The 19,153-nt window shown below is 44.8% G+C and overlaps 2 protein-coding genes across 3 annotated transcripts in view; both read right to left on the bottom strand.

The window, feature by feature from the left end:
- spegb (striated muscle enriched protein kinase b) overlaps nt 1-13,552 on the bottom strand; it is a 35,486-nt gene extending 21,934 nt beyond the window's left edge. The window contains exons 1-7 of one of the 2 annotated variants that reach the window (XM_084689970.1): nt 13,275-13,552; nt 12,197-12,899; nt 4,364-4,450; nt 3,974-4,028; nt 2,240-3,780; nt 1,953-2,096; nt 1,580-1,762 (exon numbers count right to left, since the gene is read on the bottom strand). In XM_084689970.1, coding sequence (XP_084546096.1) covers nt 1,580-1,762; nt 1,953-2,096; nt 2,240-3,780; nt 3,974-4,028; nt 4,364-4,450; nt 12,197-12,617 — 2,431 coding nt within the window. In that variant the 5' untranslated portion in view covers nt 12,618-12,899; nt 13,275-13,552. Of the gene's footprint in view, nt 1-1,579; nt 1,763-1,952; nt 2,097-2,239; nt 3,781-3,973; nt 4,029-4,363; nt 4,451-12,196 lie in introns of both variants that reach the window. The other variant, XM_084689971.1, reaches the window with a different exon arrangement.
- A 1,622-nt stretch (nt 13,553-15,174) lies between these two features.
- On the bottom strand, nt 15,175-17,319 carry LOC146233259 (C-X-C chemokine receptor type 2-like). The gene is made up of 2 exons (XM_084688443.1): nt 17,313-17,319; nt 15,175-16,710 (listed from the first exon to the last, which is right to left on the bottom strand). The coding sequence occupies exons 1-2, from the start codon at nt 17,317-17,319 to the stop codon at nt 15,626-15,628; spliced, it is 1,092 nt and encodes a 363-aa protein (XP_084544569.1). The 3' UTR covers nt 15,175-15,625.
- Nucleotides 17,320-19,153: the final 1,834 nt, after the last annotated feature.

Raw genomic sequence — 19,153 nt, 5'->3', positions numbered from 1 at the left:
ACACAGGCAGGGGGCTCAGACACAGGCAGGGGGCTCAGACACAGGGCAGGGGGCTCAGACACAGGCAGGGGGCTCAGACACAGGCAGGGGGCTCAGACACAGGCAGGGGGCTCAGACACAGGCAGTAACTGTAATGTTGAAAAATGTTGCACACGTATGCCCAACCCCTTGGTGTTGTGTTTCGTACATTTATGTACATAAATGTGTTTATGTGAAAGTAGAAAATAAATGTTCTGAAATAGATGTTGTGTTGCTGGTCTTCTCATACAGCAACATGGTTTTATCATAAATATACATGCGACTTGAACTATGATGTGAAATCTTTTTTTTTGATGTTGCTTAAGATTAAAATGTTTTTTTAAAATATATTTCTGTCCAACATACGTACAGGTGCAAACATATACAAATATTGATTTGATTAACACATAGAGGAGAGTCTCCCAGCCTGCAAACAATGCAGGAAGACTGGCACGTCTTAACAATTTATAGGTTCAATTTAGACTCAGGGGTTGCTATGGTAACTATAAGTGCGACGGCTTGGCAGCAGAGAGAGATTAGGAGGGAAGGGAGATGGCCAGGATTCTCCAGGAGAGGAAGGAAGGTTTAACCTCCACCACTTGATTAGAGATGAAACATCAGAGAACGAGATACATATCTGGAGAGCTATATTCACGGCCTGGTGGGTAGCTTAGTTGAGCCTGCTGTTTGGATCATCCCTGTAATAAAATCTTTCTGGAAACCATTCATCTTCTGGACTGATATGAACTGCATAATGTACTCAGGAAGTCCATGTAACTGACTTTTCCTTTTTGGAATGAATGTGGAAGCTGAATGCAGATAACCATTCCTGTTAGTGAACACTGGTGCCTAGGTCAAACATACTGTATGACTCATTTTCACTACAGCATTTAAGATCTGATATCATTTATGATGTGGGGAGTCAGATGGCTGAGCGGTTAGGGAATCGGACTAGTAATCTGAAGGTTGCCAGATCGATACCTGGCCATGCCAAATGATATTGTGTCCTTGGGCAAGGCACTTCACCCTACTTGTCCCTGTACTTACTGTAAGTCGAGCGTCTGCTAAATGTAATTGTAATGTAATTTAGAAGAATCGCTTCTGATATTACATCATTTAAGTCAAAGTGAACCCTGAATCTATTGCTGAGAATAGAAAAGCCTAGCTTCTTAATCAGGTGGTAAGAAACACAGTGTATTTACATACAGTGGGTAGTTGAGATGCTTGTTAAGTATGCATGGCTATGTGACAGGCCATTGAAGAAGGGAAATATGTCATTAATATGCTTTTTCTGTATTCAACTGAATACAATCAAATGAATACAAAATAAATAAAAGGTTTGATTGACTCAGACCCCTTAGCACCTTGCGGACCCTGGATCTAAACATTGAAACTTAGCTTCCTGCATGCTGCTTCAGATACAGGATAACCCCGACCAACAGTCAACAGAAGCCCTTTATGTAACATCTGACTTGATACAATCTGCTGTGATCTTCAGTTGCACTGTCGAGTAAAAACAACATTCTTAAAAACGAAATGTTTCACCAGTAAACATGCTCACCTGTTTTAACAGAGAGGCTGGCCCTGCTGGACACCTGGCCCACCTCGTTGACGGCTGTGACGCAGTAGGTCCCGGCGTCGCTGTGCTTGGCCCACCTGATCAGCAGAGTGTGGCGCTCCCCCTCCACCTTCACTACAACACCAGCTCCACTGGAGAGCACTGTGCTGTCCCTTGTCCAGGTAACTACAGGAACACACATAGGAATGTTAGCCCAAGTCTCTTACTAAACACACCATGTGGCATGATAAGACACCCGTTAGTCCGGGTACTGAGACATCTGTATAGAGGTAGAAGACAGGAAGCTCCTAACATTCTAGTTGGGACAGCTGACAGGATAGGAGAAGGAAGATGGGTGGGCTGAGGAGACTCGTACCTTGGGGCAGAGGGTTCCCAGCAATGATGCACTTCATGAGCACATCCATCCCAGCAGTAGCCACCGTGTCCTGCAGGGGAAACTCAAACACAGGAGCCTCCAACGGATCCTCCCCAGCAGACACGTACGAGTCATCTGAAGAATCTGTCAAAAAGGACGTTTGTAAAATCTACATTACTGTACAAAAGTCTTAGGGCCGCAAATAAAAAAGTAAAGCAGAAGATTAGTCGTAAGAAGTGAGTATCAAGTAGAAACACCTCCGACAGTAAGAATGAGGGTAATCTGACCTTGCTCTGGGGACATGGGCCTGGTGCGTCGGGCTCTTCCTCTGGTCTTCTGCTCTCTGGGGACATTAGCCTTCTGCGACTGGTCAGTCTCAGCAGGAACGTCTTCTTGCATTGGCTCATCTTCAACAATAATAGTGGGGATGTTGAGCCTGGGGGCCGGCCTCGGAGCCTCCACCTCTATCTTCTCCCCCAGTGGGGGGGCTGGGAGCGCGGCTGAAGAGGCCGTCAGCCTCGGGGTTTTAGCTGGGACTTGGTCTGGAATATCTGGTAAATCGGTACATTTTCTTTGTACCAACGGGCTTGCAGGTCTATTTTCTACTTTTCTTAAAACAAGCTCTACAGGTGTCTTCCTTCCAGACAACTCTTCCTTTGGTGATGTTTTGGCAGGAGACTCTTTGACGTGTGGGGATTCCTGCATCCGGGAGACCCTCTGCACCAAGGGGCTGGCTGGCCTTCGTTCAACCTTACGTAGCGTCATGTCAACCAGACTTCTGCTCGGTGACTCTGCCCTCTGTTGTCGAGACGTCGCTGGTGAGGGAGACCGCTGATAGACCTCTCTGACTGGACTGCTCCTGCTGATCTCTCTTATCGAGCGCTGCCCCGGCAGATCAGACAGCTGCATAGACTCTGGAGTGACGGCTGCCTCTCCTAACCTGCTGCACGAGGCAGACGGACGCTCCGTCTCCTGGGGTCTGGATTGCTTGCTTGCGAGTCGAGGTGATTTTGGCGGCGAGCACTGTTTGGTCTGCTCCTTCTCTTTCTGCTCCTTCTCCCACTGGGCGCGCTCCCGTTCCTGCAGCTTCTGCAGGACCTGAGGTGGGATGGGCTCCAGCTTCCTCTCAGGCAGCCTCTGTCGACCTCGCAGGGTCAGCTGCTCGGTGGAGAAGGACTTCTTCAGGTGAGGCTTCCCCACCAGCTTCTTGATGCGTTGGAGCTCCTCTGTGAACTTGTTCTCGATGTCCTGTACCTTCTCGGAGTAGCGCGCCTTCTCCTCCAGCGAGGCGGCCCTCTGCCTGAACATGCTCCTCCGCTCCGCAGCATCCTCCTTCAGAGCCTCACGCAGGTCTTCCTTGGAGCTCTCTCTGGAGATGCCCAGCCGGCTTCCTCCGTCGTCCGAGTCCACTGACCCGGCGCGGTTGAAGCCAGCCCAGGATCGTCCAGATATGGATCCCTCTGGATTGTCGAGGCTTCGCCTTCGCTCCTCGAAACCGCGGACTTTCTCAAAGATCTTGGAGCTTGCGCGGGTGAGCTTAGGAGAGGGTCTGGCTGTCAGGTCCTTCCGGGAGTATTCACTGAGAGGCGTCTGGGGGCGAGAGTCTTGAGCACTGCTCTGGGACATGCCCGTGGAGGATTTGGGCTGCTTGACTTTCTGCTCAAACTCCTCGGGGACTGTGTCTTGGTAGTCGGCCGGCACTATAGCTTTCTTTCGGGGGGTGAGGGGGGTGGTAGGGGCTGAACCCGAGCGGTTTGGCATCGGAGAGGTGGAGGGGCGTTTGATTGTTCTTGGGGAGGGGGGTGGTAAAACGTCTTCAGAGTGACTCCTGGAAGAAAATAATTTAAGGAATAAAGGACTAGGATGAAGCCAAGGTAGGTTTAGTAAACATGACTGATTTTGTATGGGTGCCCTATACTGATTTGTTTATTAAACTGATAAATTGATATAACAAAGCATTGATTGATTGACTGATTTCATTGCACATGCAGTGTGAAGCCTCATCAGTCCTCTAATCCTACCTGGTTCTGGAAGCTGTAAACTCCTCGTCTGCCCAACTGTCCATCACTCTGTGTCCTGAAGTTTAAGGAGAAAAATCCATGATCAACTTTAACACTCCCTCACCTACAAAAACAACTCCCAATTCAACAGCAGCTATGCACCTACAGTATGTTTAAAATAATGAGAATGAAAAGAGTGAATGTTTAAACCATTATCCAAGTTGAGTCAGTCAGTCGAGTGTTGTTAATAGCTATTACTATCTAACTTAGTGTCTAAGTTAGTTCTTGCTGCTACACTTGCAATACATAACTCTACTCATCCATGTAGGAATAAACATGTGCAGGATCATCTTGACAACAATAGAAATGTTGATGTTCTATTAATGTTGTTGTGTTGGGGGGAGGACCCACCTGCATGTGCAGTCGGTTCCTGGAGACCCATTCCCTCCTCTCTGGTGTCAAAGGATTCCCCTCCCTCATCCTCTGTCGTCTCCGAATCTACAGCCCAGACAGAGACCAGGGTTAGGGGAAGAGCAGGTGGAATTGGGCTTTTCTGACGGATTAACAAAGCTAATAAGGAATAAAAGCATCAAAGCAAAAGGTGATGATGAGAAGCATATAGTTGGACAGTCCCACCCAGTCTTGTTATCTCGTTTACATGAGGACAGGCAGAAAATGTTGAATAAAAAACAGATGTTTAGCATACCACTATGAAACAACACAAGTAAAGCATAGTTACCATTGTTGTGCTTCCTGCACTAGAGGAAACCCGTGTTTCCATAGTGGCAGCAAGGGGAGGCAGAGAGGAGCATGGTTACTATAGGAACCAATTGACTGCCTCCATCTTTTTCAATTAGCATGCTGCCCACTTCAGAGAAAGAACCATAAGACACTCAAGACAGACTGCGACATGCTAAATAAAATGGCTCTGTCATCAATGAAATCACAATTTTGGAGAATCTTTGAGTCCTCAAAATGAGGTAACCAGCAACAGCAAAGCTCCCTGTTAATAGGTAGAGCGTGAACATGACCGTGGCCAAACCCCCATCAGCTGTGGAGGATACTGAATCAGACAAACCTGATAACCCTTTTAAAACAGCAGTCTAAACTCGGGACTGTGTCACACCACATCCTGGGTAGAGAAGCAGAATGTCAACATCTGCTGAGTCATCACAATCTCAGACGCCCACCTTACGGTAGAACTAGCTGTTCCCCATTACCCAGCAGACCCAGCAGCTGAAACAACACATGCAGATGCATGTATACATTCATCTGAACCTGTGGTGAGCTATGATGGTGGTGACTATGTAAGCTGGACTAGGTAAGCTTAATACCGACTACAAACATGTTGAAAGATTAATTTCTAACATGGTGAGATATATCTCGGCAAAGCAGTAGGCCAGTTTCTTAGGGAAAAGTTGTGTGCAAAAATTATGCAAAAAACAAATTAAAAGAAAGAGAGTCCAAAGATCTGCAAGAAGACATCCTGAAGACTGCAAGAACTTTAATGGTAGTGTACTTCACACAGTTCAAATGTACAAGTCTCTAAAGACATTCCAAAGGACCTTGTGTGGCCTTACACTCCACTATCCCGTCCATCGCAGGAACACTGGTTCAACAACCTGTTCTTCAGCCGAAACACGCCATGACTCGGTGGACTAAACTGTTTGTGTTTGTGTCCAGCTCTCTGAAAAAAGAGAAAAACTTGTAATATGGACAAAGTCGAAACAGAAAACAGACAAGCTGTGTTTTATTTCAACCAGCTGAAACTAGGAACTAACATTTAAATACCTTGGACATCTAGATGCCAATGTTTAGGTTTTGTTTAGGGGAATTCAGTGAAAGGAGTGTTGAGTCAGTCTAGAGGCTGGTTCTCTCTGCATGATAGTCATGTGACAACAGTGCCAGCTAGCCTGGGTGACCGGATGGTGTTATGCCCCCTGCCTCCCCTGAGAGCATGTCCAACATGCCTCTCTGGCAGAGAACCCCAGGGATCCTGTTACATGTTCCAGAATGACAGACTACGTTGCAGCCTGTCCATGTGCATCCTGGGCTGGACACTGCTGCACTCTGACCCAGGGTCAGGCTTGGAGACTGTGTCATCACATCTACAGTTCCATCAGCCTGACAGGCTTTACATTTAATAAACCTCTGTGTTTTTGTTAAGCAGTTACATCTTGCATTTACATTTAAGTTGAACAAATGTGTCAAGGCAATTATAATTACTGATGAAATATAATTACAAGAAAGGAAGAGTCTTTTTACAATTGCATTATGTAAACATCTGATTATGGTGTCACAGTCAGCTTACAGGTTCGTATAGGTTCGTACAGGTTCGTATCGGGTAGGCTAATACAGGTTACAAGTTCTTACAAAGACGATCAGCTCTTTGGAGCTCAACACGTGAGCTTTTTTTGATTAATTGGTAAAGGAGTAGGCTACATGTATTATTATTCACTGTAGTGATTTCATCGCGCATGCAGTAGTTATATCAGTCTTGTCCAGCATGAGGAATGAAACAGGATCCAGTTCGGAAGGACACAATAATCAAATGGGTCGCTTTGAGCACAATACAAGATCTAACAAAGCGTCCATCCACCAGACAACCCCTCGGTCTCCATGGCATCTGAGCCAGGAAGTATGGAGTAAACTGGACTGTTGCTGTGGAAATACTCACACTGCACGTGACCATCTGGCAGAGTAACTCTCACGACATATTTTCAAGAAATCATTTCACATCACAAACAGCGGTATTGTAAAAACATAGTGAATTTTAAGTATCTTTCCTTCGCTGAAAATGCATTTGTCATGAAACAATAACAAGGCTAAATAGACTAATATACAGTAAGTATATTTAACCTTGACTGGTCAACAAAACGGACGTTATCTTATCTCTAAACCCACCGTAATTGTAAACTAAAAAGTTGAAAAAAATCGCATAGATTTACCTTAGCGGTTTTCTTTGACCTGATTCTCTTTATTGCTGCTGTGGTGGGCTTTTCTGTTACCATCTTGAGCCTTAAGTTCCATGGAGAAGGGAAACAGCCTCCCCATTAAACTGGGGATTCCCATGCATAATTTATAGTTTACTCATCTGTTCAGTTTACGCAAACGTGACAAGAATTATATCTGTACAAAGGTAACCTAGAATCATTTTGAAAGAGATCAGAACACATGTTTCTTCTTCCACACCTCACAAAAAAAAGATTTTGAGCGAAAATCAATGCAGAAAATCTTAAGAACAACTGCACTTTCCATTACATAAGTTGCGCTCCGTGCTGGAATCTCTGAAAGACCATTTTCTCGAGGCACTCCGCTTCTGAAAAGCAGAGATGCAGCATCTGCAGCGAAGACCAGCTCGATGGCAACATGCGATGATCAGGTTTTGAGGCGCTTGTTCCTACGATAATAGGCGGCAACATGTGCACATGTGCACAGTTTCCCTGATGTGTCTACCTCGGGGATAGAGGCAGAAGGAGAGCGCAGCGCTGCTGAGATCAGTCCTTAAAAGCGTAGGTTGACATTTCTCCCTCAGTAATCTCCTTCTGCCTCAGAAACTGGAAGTCCATCACTGGTCAAGTGAGACAGTACCTATAGTTTGTAGCGGATAGTAGATACAGCAAAAGCAAATGTTCTTCATAGAACATCATAACCTACAGAATTTGACATAGGCTATAGGCCTACATCAAAATACAAATAAACACGGGTTGCTTTAGACAAAGGCTACTGTTTGATTCCATCCAATAATAAGCAGTTTGAAGGAAAATATTTGAGTTTAGGTTATCTCTACTATCAAAATTACATAATTTCAAGGAATAGGCTACACGTCTAAAATATGCTGTTTTTTATGGTGATGTTTTATTTAGGCTTCGGATAATTTGCTTACTGCATTGTATTTTCGTTTCCCTAAAGAATTTACGTAGCTAATTAGCCTAAGACGGCAAAATATTAAATTCTAGACACCTACAAAGCCTGCTATGAATAACTGAATGTGTGAAGATACTTGACTGCAGGATAACAGCTAACACTGCACGACTGCAAACACACCTCCGCCGAGCGCTCGCTTTCTCTCTGCTCCTGAGAATCAATACATTGAGCCGGCTAAGCTCACCGAGAACATCTCAATTAAAGCAGCATCACGCTGTGCTCCGCTCACTGATATACAGTAGGCTAATAGAGAGACTTGGGGAGTTAGTTGACACAGAGAGACCTACAAAAAGTAACACTATTTTAAAACATTTGCAATTTTGTCGCGACAGGTGACCGCTGGGTAAACAAGCGGATTGAGAGATGGATGCTTATAAGAATAGAATAAGAATACGCCGACATTAATCAGAAGTCCTCATGTTGTATTGCATTTAGAGCAAACCTAGGCTACAGCACACCAAATCTACCTACGGGTACAAGTAACATAACATGAACTTGAACACATCATTTGATTGCATATTCATGTGTCTGTATGTATCCACTACGTAATAGCCTACAGGTGTGGGAGATCATCTGTTGGGTAAACACTCCTCCATTTTAAAAGCCCTTGTTTGCACATAGGAATTGCAATAGTGATTTGTCAGTTTAAAAGTCACTATCAAAATTGAGGTTGCTTTTGAACCAAGTGCTGTTCATTTGCTGTTCTGCTATACAAATCTTTGTCACACTTTTGGTTATTTGGCGACACAAACTAGTCCCTGTGAACTGGGTCGTGATAAGGCCCTGCTGTGTGCTGTTCTGGGGGGATGTGCAGGGGAGGTACAGGACCTGTAGTGCACAAGCCCTGATGAGGTAGCTTTATTTAACTTGCAAGTGTGTTCAGCTCTGACAGACAGCCAGGGTCTGTGCAGCATCTCAACATGTCATCAGATTTGTTTTTCATGTTTACATGTTGTGTTATGTTGATTTATACTGTCCCTGTCTCCATAACTTGAACATGTGACCCAACCCAACAATCAGCTTCTTACCAGAAAAACATGAGAACAGAAAAACATTGAAAATGAATATACCTATGTACTATTTAAAAAAAACACTAACCTTTAAGGCATTGCTATCACCAAAACATGAGAATAAGTCAACAAAAGCCTTGAGACTAATGTTAGGATGGAATGCTTGACAGGAGTATTTTCTTATAGTCAAGTAGCTTCAGTCAAGCCATAAACAAGTGGAAAAAATAAGCCCAAAATTATTGCAAGCAATGTGCATTTCTCCTTTCCATTCATATGAGACGGAGGCATGATCAAAACAACAGATGGCCATGGGCCCTGCTTCCTACCAGACCACTTTTGGAACTTGAAACATCCAAACAGCGAACTAACTAAATAGTTTTTGGAGAACTACCATTAAACGTTTTAATTGTGGTAAGAGAGGAACATGAATGAGCACTACATTTATTCATTTAGCAGACGCTTTTAGCACTAAGGACTACTGTAAGATGCAAGTCCCTTTCACTCGTCTGTCTAAACACTATCAGAGAAGCAGGAATGGAATAAAGACTGCTGTAGTAGAACTGGGCTTTGGCTGCCTCCCAGTCGTCATAAACAGCTCCACTTCACAATGTTCCTCGGAACAACCACTGAGTTGTAATCAGGTCTAGGGGGGTGAAGACAAAATGGCGATGCGTGGGGGGGTTTCCAACATGTGATTTTATTAGCAACACCTGTTCAGCCTTCTCAGATGCACAGTCATAAAGGAGACATGGGGAGGAAAATATTCAGATGGGAAGAAAGCCAAGAGTCACGCTCTTTCAGCGGCAACATCTTAAGTTCCCAAGTGCTGGAATACATCACAGACAGAAGCTCTGCACTCAAACAGGGGCAATTCACAATACAAGATAGACACTAACCCAGAAACAAATTAATACAAAATTATATAGGCCCTAAATCTTAATAACGCACTGCTGGAGTATGTCTACACAATAAAACATTTGTCCAGTGATAGACAGCCAGTCCAAGAAGTAATTTGCCAAACATTGACCACTTGGCAGTGATTTGTGGAGAGAGTTTGAAGGTTGCTGTGGCTGTGTGGAGATATTGACTGGTCAGGGCTTTTCCAGGCTGGCTAGAGGCGGTTTTCATGTGTCAACTTGTTACTCTGTTCGTTGTAACAAGCTGCTGGTTGTTGTTCATGAGAGCTATGCTAGCATGAACTGTATGAGTGGAGCACACTTACAATGTAGTTGTTGTTTTTGGCCAACATTTATTTAATGACATGACATTTTTAAATGTGTTTGTATTTTCTATATGCATTATTAAGCTTGAACACACTATCTCAGTTAAAATGATTTGAACCTTGATGAAAATAAGGCAATACTGCAACAGGTAACCATGCAGTCCTAATTTAGCATTGCTGTGCCGGGGGTGGAGTATGCTATGGGAATTTACTAGAATATAGTAACGTCATTCAGCATTTCTAGACTGCAGATCTTGGTTAGGATTTAAAGGGTGACTGTGAGGTGTGAAATCAAAATCTGGCTCTTTCCCTGGTCATACGAAATGCTTCTGATAATAGAACCCCTCCCCCAACGAAACACTTCATTCAGGGAGGGGTCTAAATTTAGCTGTGATGTCTTCCTGTGTAACAGGAGAGACTGTGGCCTATTAACATCACAAAAATCTGAAGCCTGGCACATTCTTTGGTATAAATAACTGGAGGGGGACAAGATGGTGGTCGATGAAGGGGCAAAGAGAGAGACGCAGAGAAAGAGAGACACTGCTGCAGATAGAGAGAGGGCCCAGGGCACCAGCCATGACTGATAAGACAGCTGTACATGAGTCGGCTGCTGCAGAGAGCTGCAACACAAAGTATAAAGTGAAACAAAAAGAGAGCCTGGAGTTGAAAAGTTTAAATTAATTTCAATGTAAATGTCTTGCTGTGCAAACCATTGCAGAGACAGGTGTTACGACTTGTTAGCATAGGGTAATCTATTTGTCTCAATAAAAAATAAAATAAAAAATATATATATATATAACTGCAAGAGAATATTTTAAGAAATCAAGGTTGGCTAAGAAACTGACTGTTTTGTTGTGTGATGTGAGGTGTGGAAATGGCTTGAGTCTGAGGTAATATGTGTACTGTGAAAAAGCACTGGTCTCTGGTGCTTGTTGGACTGACAATTTGAATTCTAGAAATAGTTAATAAGCAGAATGTCAATTCCAAGCAGAATGCTATTTCTAAGGATTCTAGTGTTTTGTGTATGAAATGGTCTTTTATGATTTATGATCTCCCCATAGATATACTTTTACTCTGATATAAGTTACAGGTAAGATATCGACAGGGCAGTGCAGTCAATAACACATGTAACAGTAAAATATAGTATTTGGAGATTTTTGCTAGTAGTAAGTCCAGACAACATTCATTTAGTCACGTACTTTACGTAGCCAATGTGAAGTGTCAAATAGTGTTCCAGTCATCATGCTTTCATTCTCATCTTTAATAACAGCTAAATAATCCACTTCATACAAACATTACCATGGCTTCTGTCAGCCCTTGTGAGCACACTGTCTGATGAACAAGTTGTTTCGTAAGAAAATTATCACATTGTCACTGTGACCTTTTGATAGTCTAATGCATTAGACCAATTGGCCAAATGTGGTGTCTCATCAATGTGCTAATACTCTTGAAGGTTGCAGGTTGATAAATCAACTGATGATTGTTATGAACCCAAAGTCCTGTGTATCCTGCTCTGTGTTTGAATTGAACATGGCTGTGGCCTCATAGGAAAAGTTGCATAATATTGTCTCAAAAAGTGCAATAATGATTGGCCAATTAGACCATTTTGAACTGTGTACAACACCACAGGAAACCTGAAACCATGCAGTATGCAGCCGCATTCAAATATTCCCTAAATTAACCTGGTCTTTTATATGAAACCTTCACATCGGTTTCAATGAGACCAACAGATTAAACACTTGACATACCAGACAGGTCAACCAAACCTCCCCCAGGTCAACCTTACCTCTCCCAGGTCAACCATACCTTCCCCAGGTCAACCTTACCTCCCCCAGGTCAACCAGTCCTTTCCCTGGTCAACCTTACCTCCCCCAGGTCAACCATACCTCTCCCAGGTCAACCTTACCTCCCCCAGGTCAACCATACTTCTTCCAGGTCAACCATACCTCCCCCAGGTCAACCATACCTTCCTCAGGTCAACCATACCTCCCCCAGGTCAACCATACCTTCCCCAGGTAAACCATACCTTCCCCAGGTAACCATACTTTCCCCAGGTAAACCTTACCTTCCCCAGGTAAACCTTACCTTCGCCCAGGTCGAGGACAGCCAGGACAGCGCTGCTCCTGGCCTCTCCCAGGTGGTTATTGGCTATGCAGGTGTAGAGGCCGGCATCACTGGGCTTGCAGTCTCTGATCCACAGACCTCCGTACTCCTGGTTATCCATGTTGAGCAGGTCGTCGTTGTGGTACCAGTACAGCGAGGGCTGGGGGTCCCCAGCCACACCCACCTTCAGACGAATGTCACAGCCCGTCCCCACGGCAGCGTTCCTCATCTTGCGGATGAAGATGGGTGGGGTCTGGGAGGGGTAGGCCGTGGGGTCTGGGACCACCTGGTCCGGGCTGGATTTTGAGCGTTTGGGGGGGATGATGGGGCTAGGCGGGGCCGCCCCACACAGACCGTCATCCGCACCTTTCTTCAGGGTCACCTGGACCTCGGCCTTCCTCATGGCTGCACCGCTCGTCAGGGCCTGGGTCCTTCTGCAGCTGGTTCTCCAGGCAGGATCCTAGAGCTGGTTCTCCAGGCAGGATCCTAGAGCTGGTTCTCCAGGCAGGATCCTAGAGCTGGTGCTCCAGGCAGGTTCCTAGAGCTGGTTCTCCAGGCAGGTTCCTAGAGCTGGTTCTCCAGGCAGGATCCTAGAGCTGGTTCTCCAGGCAGGTTCCTAGAGCTGGTTCTGCAGGCAGGTTCCTGATCTCAGCCCTGCTGTCTACTGCTTTGGATTGAGTACCAACTAAGTCATGTCATGTAATGAGAAAAATGTACTTTTAACGTCTAATCTTGAAAGTTTTGATGCTGTGGACTACATCGAAAGTGAATAGTTTCTCAAGGCCTGTTAGAGGGTATGAAAATCTGAAATCTTTCTATATCTATGTATGCTTCACAAAATAGCAGCCAAATGTAATAAATTAATTAATTTGTATGTGATTACTTTCAGATTTCTTCAGCAAAAATGTCAACTCTCACAGCTCCTAGTCCAATTGAACATGTTCAAAGCATGCATTGTTTATCATCCTAGTAATTATAAGCAGAGTGCAGACTGCAACCCAGTGGTATTTTTAGGGCAAGACCCTCTGGATCATGTTGCATTAGCAGCTCCCCATCTTGCCTTTGAAAGGGCTGGCCTCTGCCTTCCCTCCTCGTCTCTACAGGTCTGTCTCTCCTCGTGTGCGTGGAGCTCCACAACAAGAGCAGCAGAATCCCTGGTTCCTGTGTCGCAGTCCTCTCATACTCCAGTGGAGCCTGAACTAGGGTCCTAACTCAACCCGGTCTGGATAGCTGTGTTCCAGACGCTCACACGTCGTCCGTCTTGTCCCTGGAGCTTCCTTCCTCCTGGTCGTCCTGCCGCGGCCACACAGGTCCTCCTGGGAGATGACAGCCTCAGCCCAGGCCAGCTCTAGAATGACAGCTGCTGGCTGATATGTCGGCACTGTCGCCCCCACCCATGCAGCTCCCACCCCCTTGTCATTTTTAGCCAACCCCCTGGTCCCAGTAGCCTGGGGCTGGGGCCACACTGTGCATGCAGGGGCGAGAGAGAGGGAGGGGAGACAGGAGTGGGCTGAGGACAGTGGTTTGATTTGTAGGTCAAATGTAAAAGTTTATAAAAGGCTTTAAATATGGTACCTCATTCATTAACCCTAATGATTGGTTGGTGATCATAGTAATATCTCTCCTTTGTAATGTAATGTAACCCGCACTGTCAAACCACAATCGCTGGTTCTTGGCCCAACGTTTAGCAATCAAGCTTTAGAAATCTAAAATCTTACCCTGGACTATTCATAGTTCACGTGTCAAGGCTGAATTTAGAAACAACAGCACCTGGAATCTTTTGTTGCACCTTTGATGTTGAGGAAGATGTTCTCAGGGGCTTCTGGGAAACTGGGTCTGCAGATCACTGAACAGGAGTCAGAGGAACATCAGTAAGGTGCCAGCTTCTAAATGAGTCACTCAAACTTTTAGAAAAAGTTGGATGAGGATGCAGTGAGGAGCTGGATGATACGGCAGCAGGTTCCATCTCCTGCTCAGTGTGTTTGGGTTCTGACATCCCATAATCCCACCACCATCCTGGTGACGAGGACAGTGACATGGGGGCGTTCTCAGCTCTGACACATGGTCCAGGTAACCCTGTCTGTAGAGGTGGTGAGGGAGAGGACACTACACATGATGCTGTTATTTAATTCACTGTAAAAGGCTTCATGTGAGTGATGAGGCTATGACTGTTGTTATTTTAATAGTGGGACTACTAAAAAACAATCATATCTTAAAGTAGTGTCACCATTTGCATGGAGAAATAGCATTATCTTCTGTAATATTCTCAGTAATACCTTGGTCAAAAATGTCAAAAATACAGTCAACAGGAAAGGATTGGCCATTTTAGATCTAGTAAGCTGTCCATTATGATTCATATAAAAACACATTGAAACATGAAGGAATCCAAACTGAGTAGAAAACCTTTAATTTACCAAATTAAAAATATAGAATATAATAGGAAAGTACTGTACAGACACTGACCGATTGACATTTGTAAAGCAGTTGAAAGAAAGATGTTTCGCAACTGTCTTCCGTCTTGGCAGACAAAGAAAATGAAAGTTTAACTTTTCACTGAGAAAAGGAAGCTCTTCCCACATACTTATTTAACTTACGGTAACAAATGTTCAATATAGGATTCTTTTGTTGGTCATGAGGGTGACAACCTTAGATCTAACAGCACAACACATTTTATTGGCCGTTTATGAAAATATTATCTTTCATTGCATGGCCAATTTAGCAAGCTTACCTGTGACATTATATGACAATATTGTTACCTGTAGTGGATAACATATAAAGTGTATTATATATATTTAACAACAAAAAATAATATTTTTAGCTGCCTATTTCCGAGTCCTCAAAAATACATCCAGGATGCAGAGTGGTGAATGGAGAAAGGTTGCTGTTGAAGTTTTCAGCCACTAGATGGCACAATCATATTCTATCCACAATAATATCACTTCAAATCAGGATAAGTGTTTTCCACCAAAAGACACAAATGCCCCCACAACCCAGTCCACCTCCTTACCCCTCACCAACACCACCAGCCACTGCAAAATCCCCTTTAGTCCAGTCATGTATTTCTTTGTGTCTCTTTGCCCAGTCTGATCACATGATGGTGGAGGTGATCTCTGGCTGGTGTGATCACATGAGGGTGGAGGTGATCTCTGGCTGGTGTGATCACATGAGGGTGGAGGTGATCTCTGGCTGGTGTGATCACATGAGGGTGGAGGTGATCTCTGGCTGGTGTGATCACATGAGGGTGGAGGTGATCTCTGGCTGGTGTGATCACATGAGGGTGGAGGTGATCTCTGGCTGGTGTGATCACATGAGGGTGGAGGTGATCTCTGGCTGGTGTGATCACATGAGGGTGGAGGTGATCTCTGGCTGGTGTGATCACATGAGGGTGGAGGTGATCTCTGGCTGGTGTGATCACATGAGGGTGGAGGTAATCTCTGGCATGGATGAGGACCTGCTGGACCTGCTGATGGAGGTTCTCTCCAGCACCCCCCTCCTCCTCAGCTCCTTGGCCAGCCTCTGGCGGAACTTCTTCCCCACAAAGGCGTACAATACTGGGTTGACACAGCTGTGCAGCAGGCCCAGGCTCTGTGTGGCGAACATGGCCCGGGACACGCCCGCCCTCAGGGTGCAGCCCTCCGGCAGCAGCTTGGCCCTCACCAGGGTGTCTGCCATCACGGCCAGGTGGTAGGGACTCCAGCAGAGTAGGAACGCCACCACCACCGCCACAATCACCCTCATGGCACGCTGGCGCTGGAAGCCCCCACGCGTGCGCAGCAGCCGCAGCACTGTGACGCCGTAGCACACCAGCATGATGGCTAGCGGCAGGAGGAAACCCAGGGTGTGGCGGAGCCCTCTGGTGGCCAGGAGCCAGGCTGTAGCGGTGCTGGTGTCGTGGCGCTCAGCGCACACCTCCTGCCCGCCATCGAGGGGGGTGAAGGAGCTGTTGTAGAGGGCGGGCAGAGACAGCGCTGTACCCAGGACCCAGACGCCTCCGCATGTGCCCCAGCCCAGCAGGCGGTGGCTGGTGCTCCGAGACTCCACCCCTCTGACGATCACCAGGTAGCGGTCCACACTGATGCAGGCCAGGAACAGGATGCTGGCGTAGAAGCTCACCTCCAGGAGGAGGCAGACAATCTTACAGCCTGCGCTGCCAAACAGCCAGCCCTGCAACACAGAGCTGGCCCAGAAGGGCAGGGTGGCGGCCAAGATGACGTCAGCCACCGCCAGGTGGAGCAGGTAGAGGTCTGAGGGAGACAGGGCCTGCCTACTCAAGCCCATCACCAGCCCCACCAGCAGGTTGCCAGGTATCGCCAACAGGAATATGAGAATGTAGAAGCTACATACAACCAAATTGACGGCGTGGGAGATGGGGGTGCTCTCACAGATGAGGGTGTTGACATCCAGCATGAAGTCTGAGCCATTAAAGGGATCAGTGTAGTTGATCTCATTATAGAGCTCATCAAAGTCTGAGATGATATAGATGGAGGTGTTTGGATCTGAAAATAACAGCACACAGATGGTGAGTAGATTGATCTATGGTGAGCATAAACTGATTGACATTTGAAAAGGGTTGAATTAACACAAAGCTCAACCCACATTAACATTAACCCAGAGCAGTGTCCTGTGAAAAACACAGTTGTTTCATTCAGCATATGGGAGGTGTGGAGGATACAGCCAGCCAAACAACCCAGTAAGTGATGATGATTCTAAGACTGTTGTTTAGATTCAGTCAAGCCGATATTGTAGCGGTGGTGGCGGAACATATAGATACTGTACTGCCTCTGGGTTTTTTGTGATCAAATCAAATCTCACAATTATCTTTTTTCACATATATCACAGCAATATTCCCAAAACATTTTACAGTACATTTTTATTGTGGTCAAACAAAGCATTGACTAACCCTCAGGGATGGTATATCTAATTGACTGTACTTCAATTAGATAAGAAGTCAGCTATAACGCAAAATATATTATCAAACAGAAGAAAATAGAAGTGAATATAAGAGAAAGAGAGGAGTGATTCAGTATAGACAGGAGATATGTGTGAAAAAATCTGTGTAATTCCACTTATATCAGAAAATAACATAAATCAGGCTCACCTGCCATGTTGATGTCTTGTGTTGGTCTTGAGGAGAGGGTGTCTGTAAAGTCAGTAGTAGAGCGTGGAAAACCATCCATCAAAACAAGAAGGCTCATCTCCCCCCCGCCCCCCCCAACCACACACACACACACACACACACATCTTCCTGTTGCCCAATCTGCCATAATGTCCAGTCTTTTTTTGTCATTTTTTTTTACTTTGATAATTGAAGATAGAGACTGCCTGAACTATGTGGACTGTTTAGTCCTGAGCTGGTATATAGATGCAGTTCCTTTCCTATCTTGACTAGTTTAACAGAAGTGTTTTACCCTCAAAGCAGGGCTTTATGGATGTCGTCCCTAAATGATGACACTTTAAAAGGGGGTGCAAAAGGGGGGTGGTGACTTGGAAACAATCTTAGGATGAGTAAAATGCGCCAAAACTACAAAGATGCTGTTCACAGTCACGCAGACAACAAAAAGCTAAAATCACAACTGTAAGGTGAAAAACAATTATAAACAAACTAAATACAAAATGTTTAGTTTCTCCTCGAGTGCTGTGAACAACCCGAGGACTGAAGCAATGCTCCTCACCCTATTATGTTGCACTGTTTCCCCAAACCCCATCACCACAAGAGCATGACAACACATCACTCAACACTGAACACTACAACTAACGTTGAAACTGAAACTAAAACACAAGAATGACACAAATCAGCTCATAACTGATGTAAAGTTATTCTAGTACCAGCCCCTAAAATTAACTTTTTATTGAATCAACCAATTCAGTATGAAATATTGTCTTAATAAAGTTAATGAACTGTATTAGAATTGTGTGATTCTCTATTGGACAAATAGAATCCCATTTACATAAAAAATGTATAGTATTACTACAGCTGTCTGGCTTTGAGGAACTTCCAGCTCATGACCAGAAGTTGTGTTCTGAACACGAGGATCCTGATGTTTGCCTCCTCACGTGTTCTGAGTCACATGAGGCCTCAGGCCTGGGTCAGCTGACCTTTTGGGTGTAGGTATGGCTCCGTGGTAGAGCATTTAACTGTCAAGGAAGAACTTGCAGGTTTAACCTTGACACAACCTCCATACAATGAAACCATATTGTTTGATTAAATGACCAAATGAGTTACTCAGCCAACTTGAAACAAGATTTTTAAAGGGTTACAGTATTTTCATCCCAGCCTTCGAGGTAATCATTTCATGTTCTAAATTTCTTGTGTGTTGACCTAGATCAATAACTTTAAAGGGGGCAGAATGCAAGAGGTTTGCTCCGAAATTAGGCACAAACGTTTCCCAGTTCTGAGTGTTTTCCTCTTAGTTTGGCTTTGAGAAACTAGGATATGGGGTAACATGTCCTCACTACATTGCAACAAGGTTACCACGTTTTACACAAACATCTACTCTCTAAAAGACTACAAAACTGGGACAAAGTGTTGAAAATTAATACATGACATGTATTACTGCTTAAGACACTAAGTAGTGAAGAGGTTTATTGTGATAAAGCTGAATGGTGAGTTTTCTTCAAGGTTTGACACGTCAGGAGAGGCTGTGTTGAGACACAGTAACATTCTGTGGAAATTAATTGTCTAATCCAAGGTCCTGTTTCATTTACCCCATGTTTGTGTTTTAAAGAATGTATGAAAGCTAATTTGCTTTCTAAGGCAAGTATGTGTTTATTCCTTATTTCACTGTTACTCAGATTTAAGGTATCATTTAAATGACTTTACACAGATCTTGATATGCAACAACCCAACTCAGAATTGCAAATGGAGCAAGAGCTTAGAATTATTTCCTCAACCAACCTGCCTTCAAATCATGAATGCTATTGGTTAATTTGTCAGTTGGG

Source organism: Hypomesus nipponensis, chromosome 23, assembly GCF_054491055.1.
Source record: "Hypomesus nipponensis isolate SF chromosome 23, ASM5449105v1, whole genome shotgun sequence".
NCBI lineage: Eukaryota > Metazoa > Chordata > Actinopteri > Osmeriformes > Osmeridae > Hypomesus > Hypomesus nipponensis.
The sequence above is the reverse complement of the archived record's forward strand: the minus strand, read 5'-3'. Positions and strand labels throughout refer to the sequence as shown.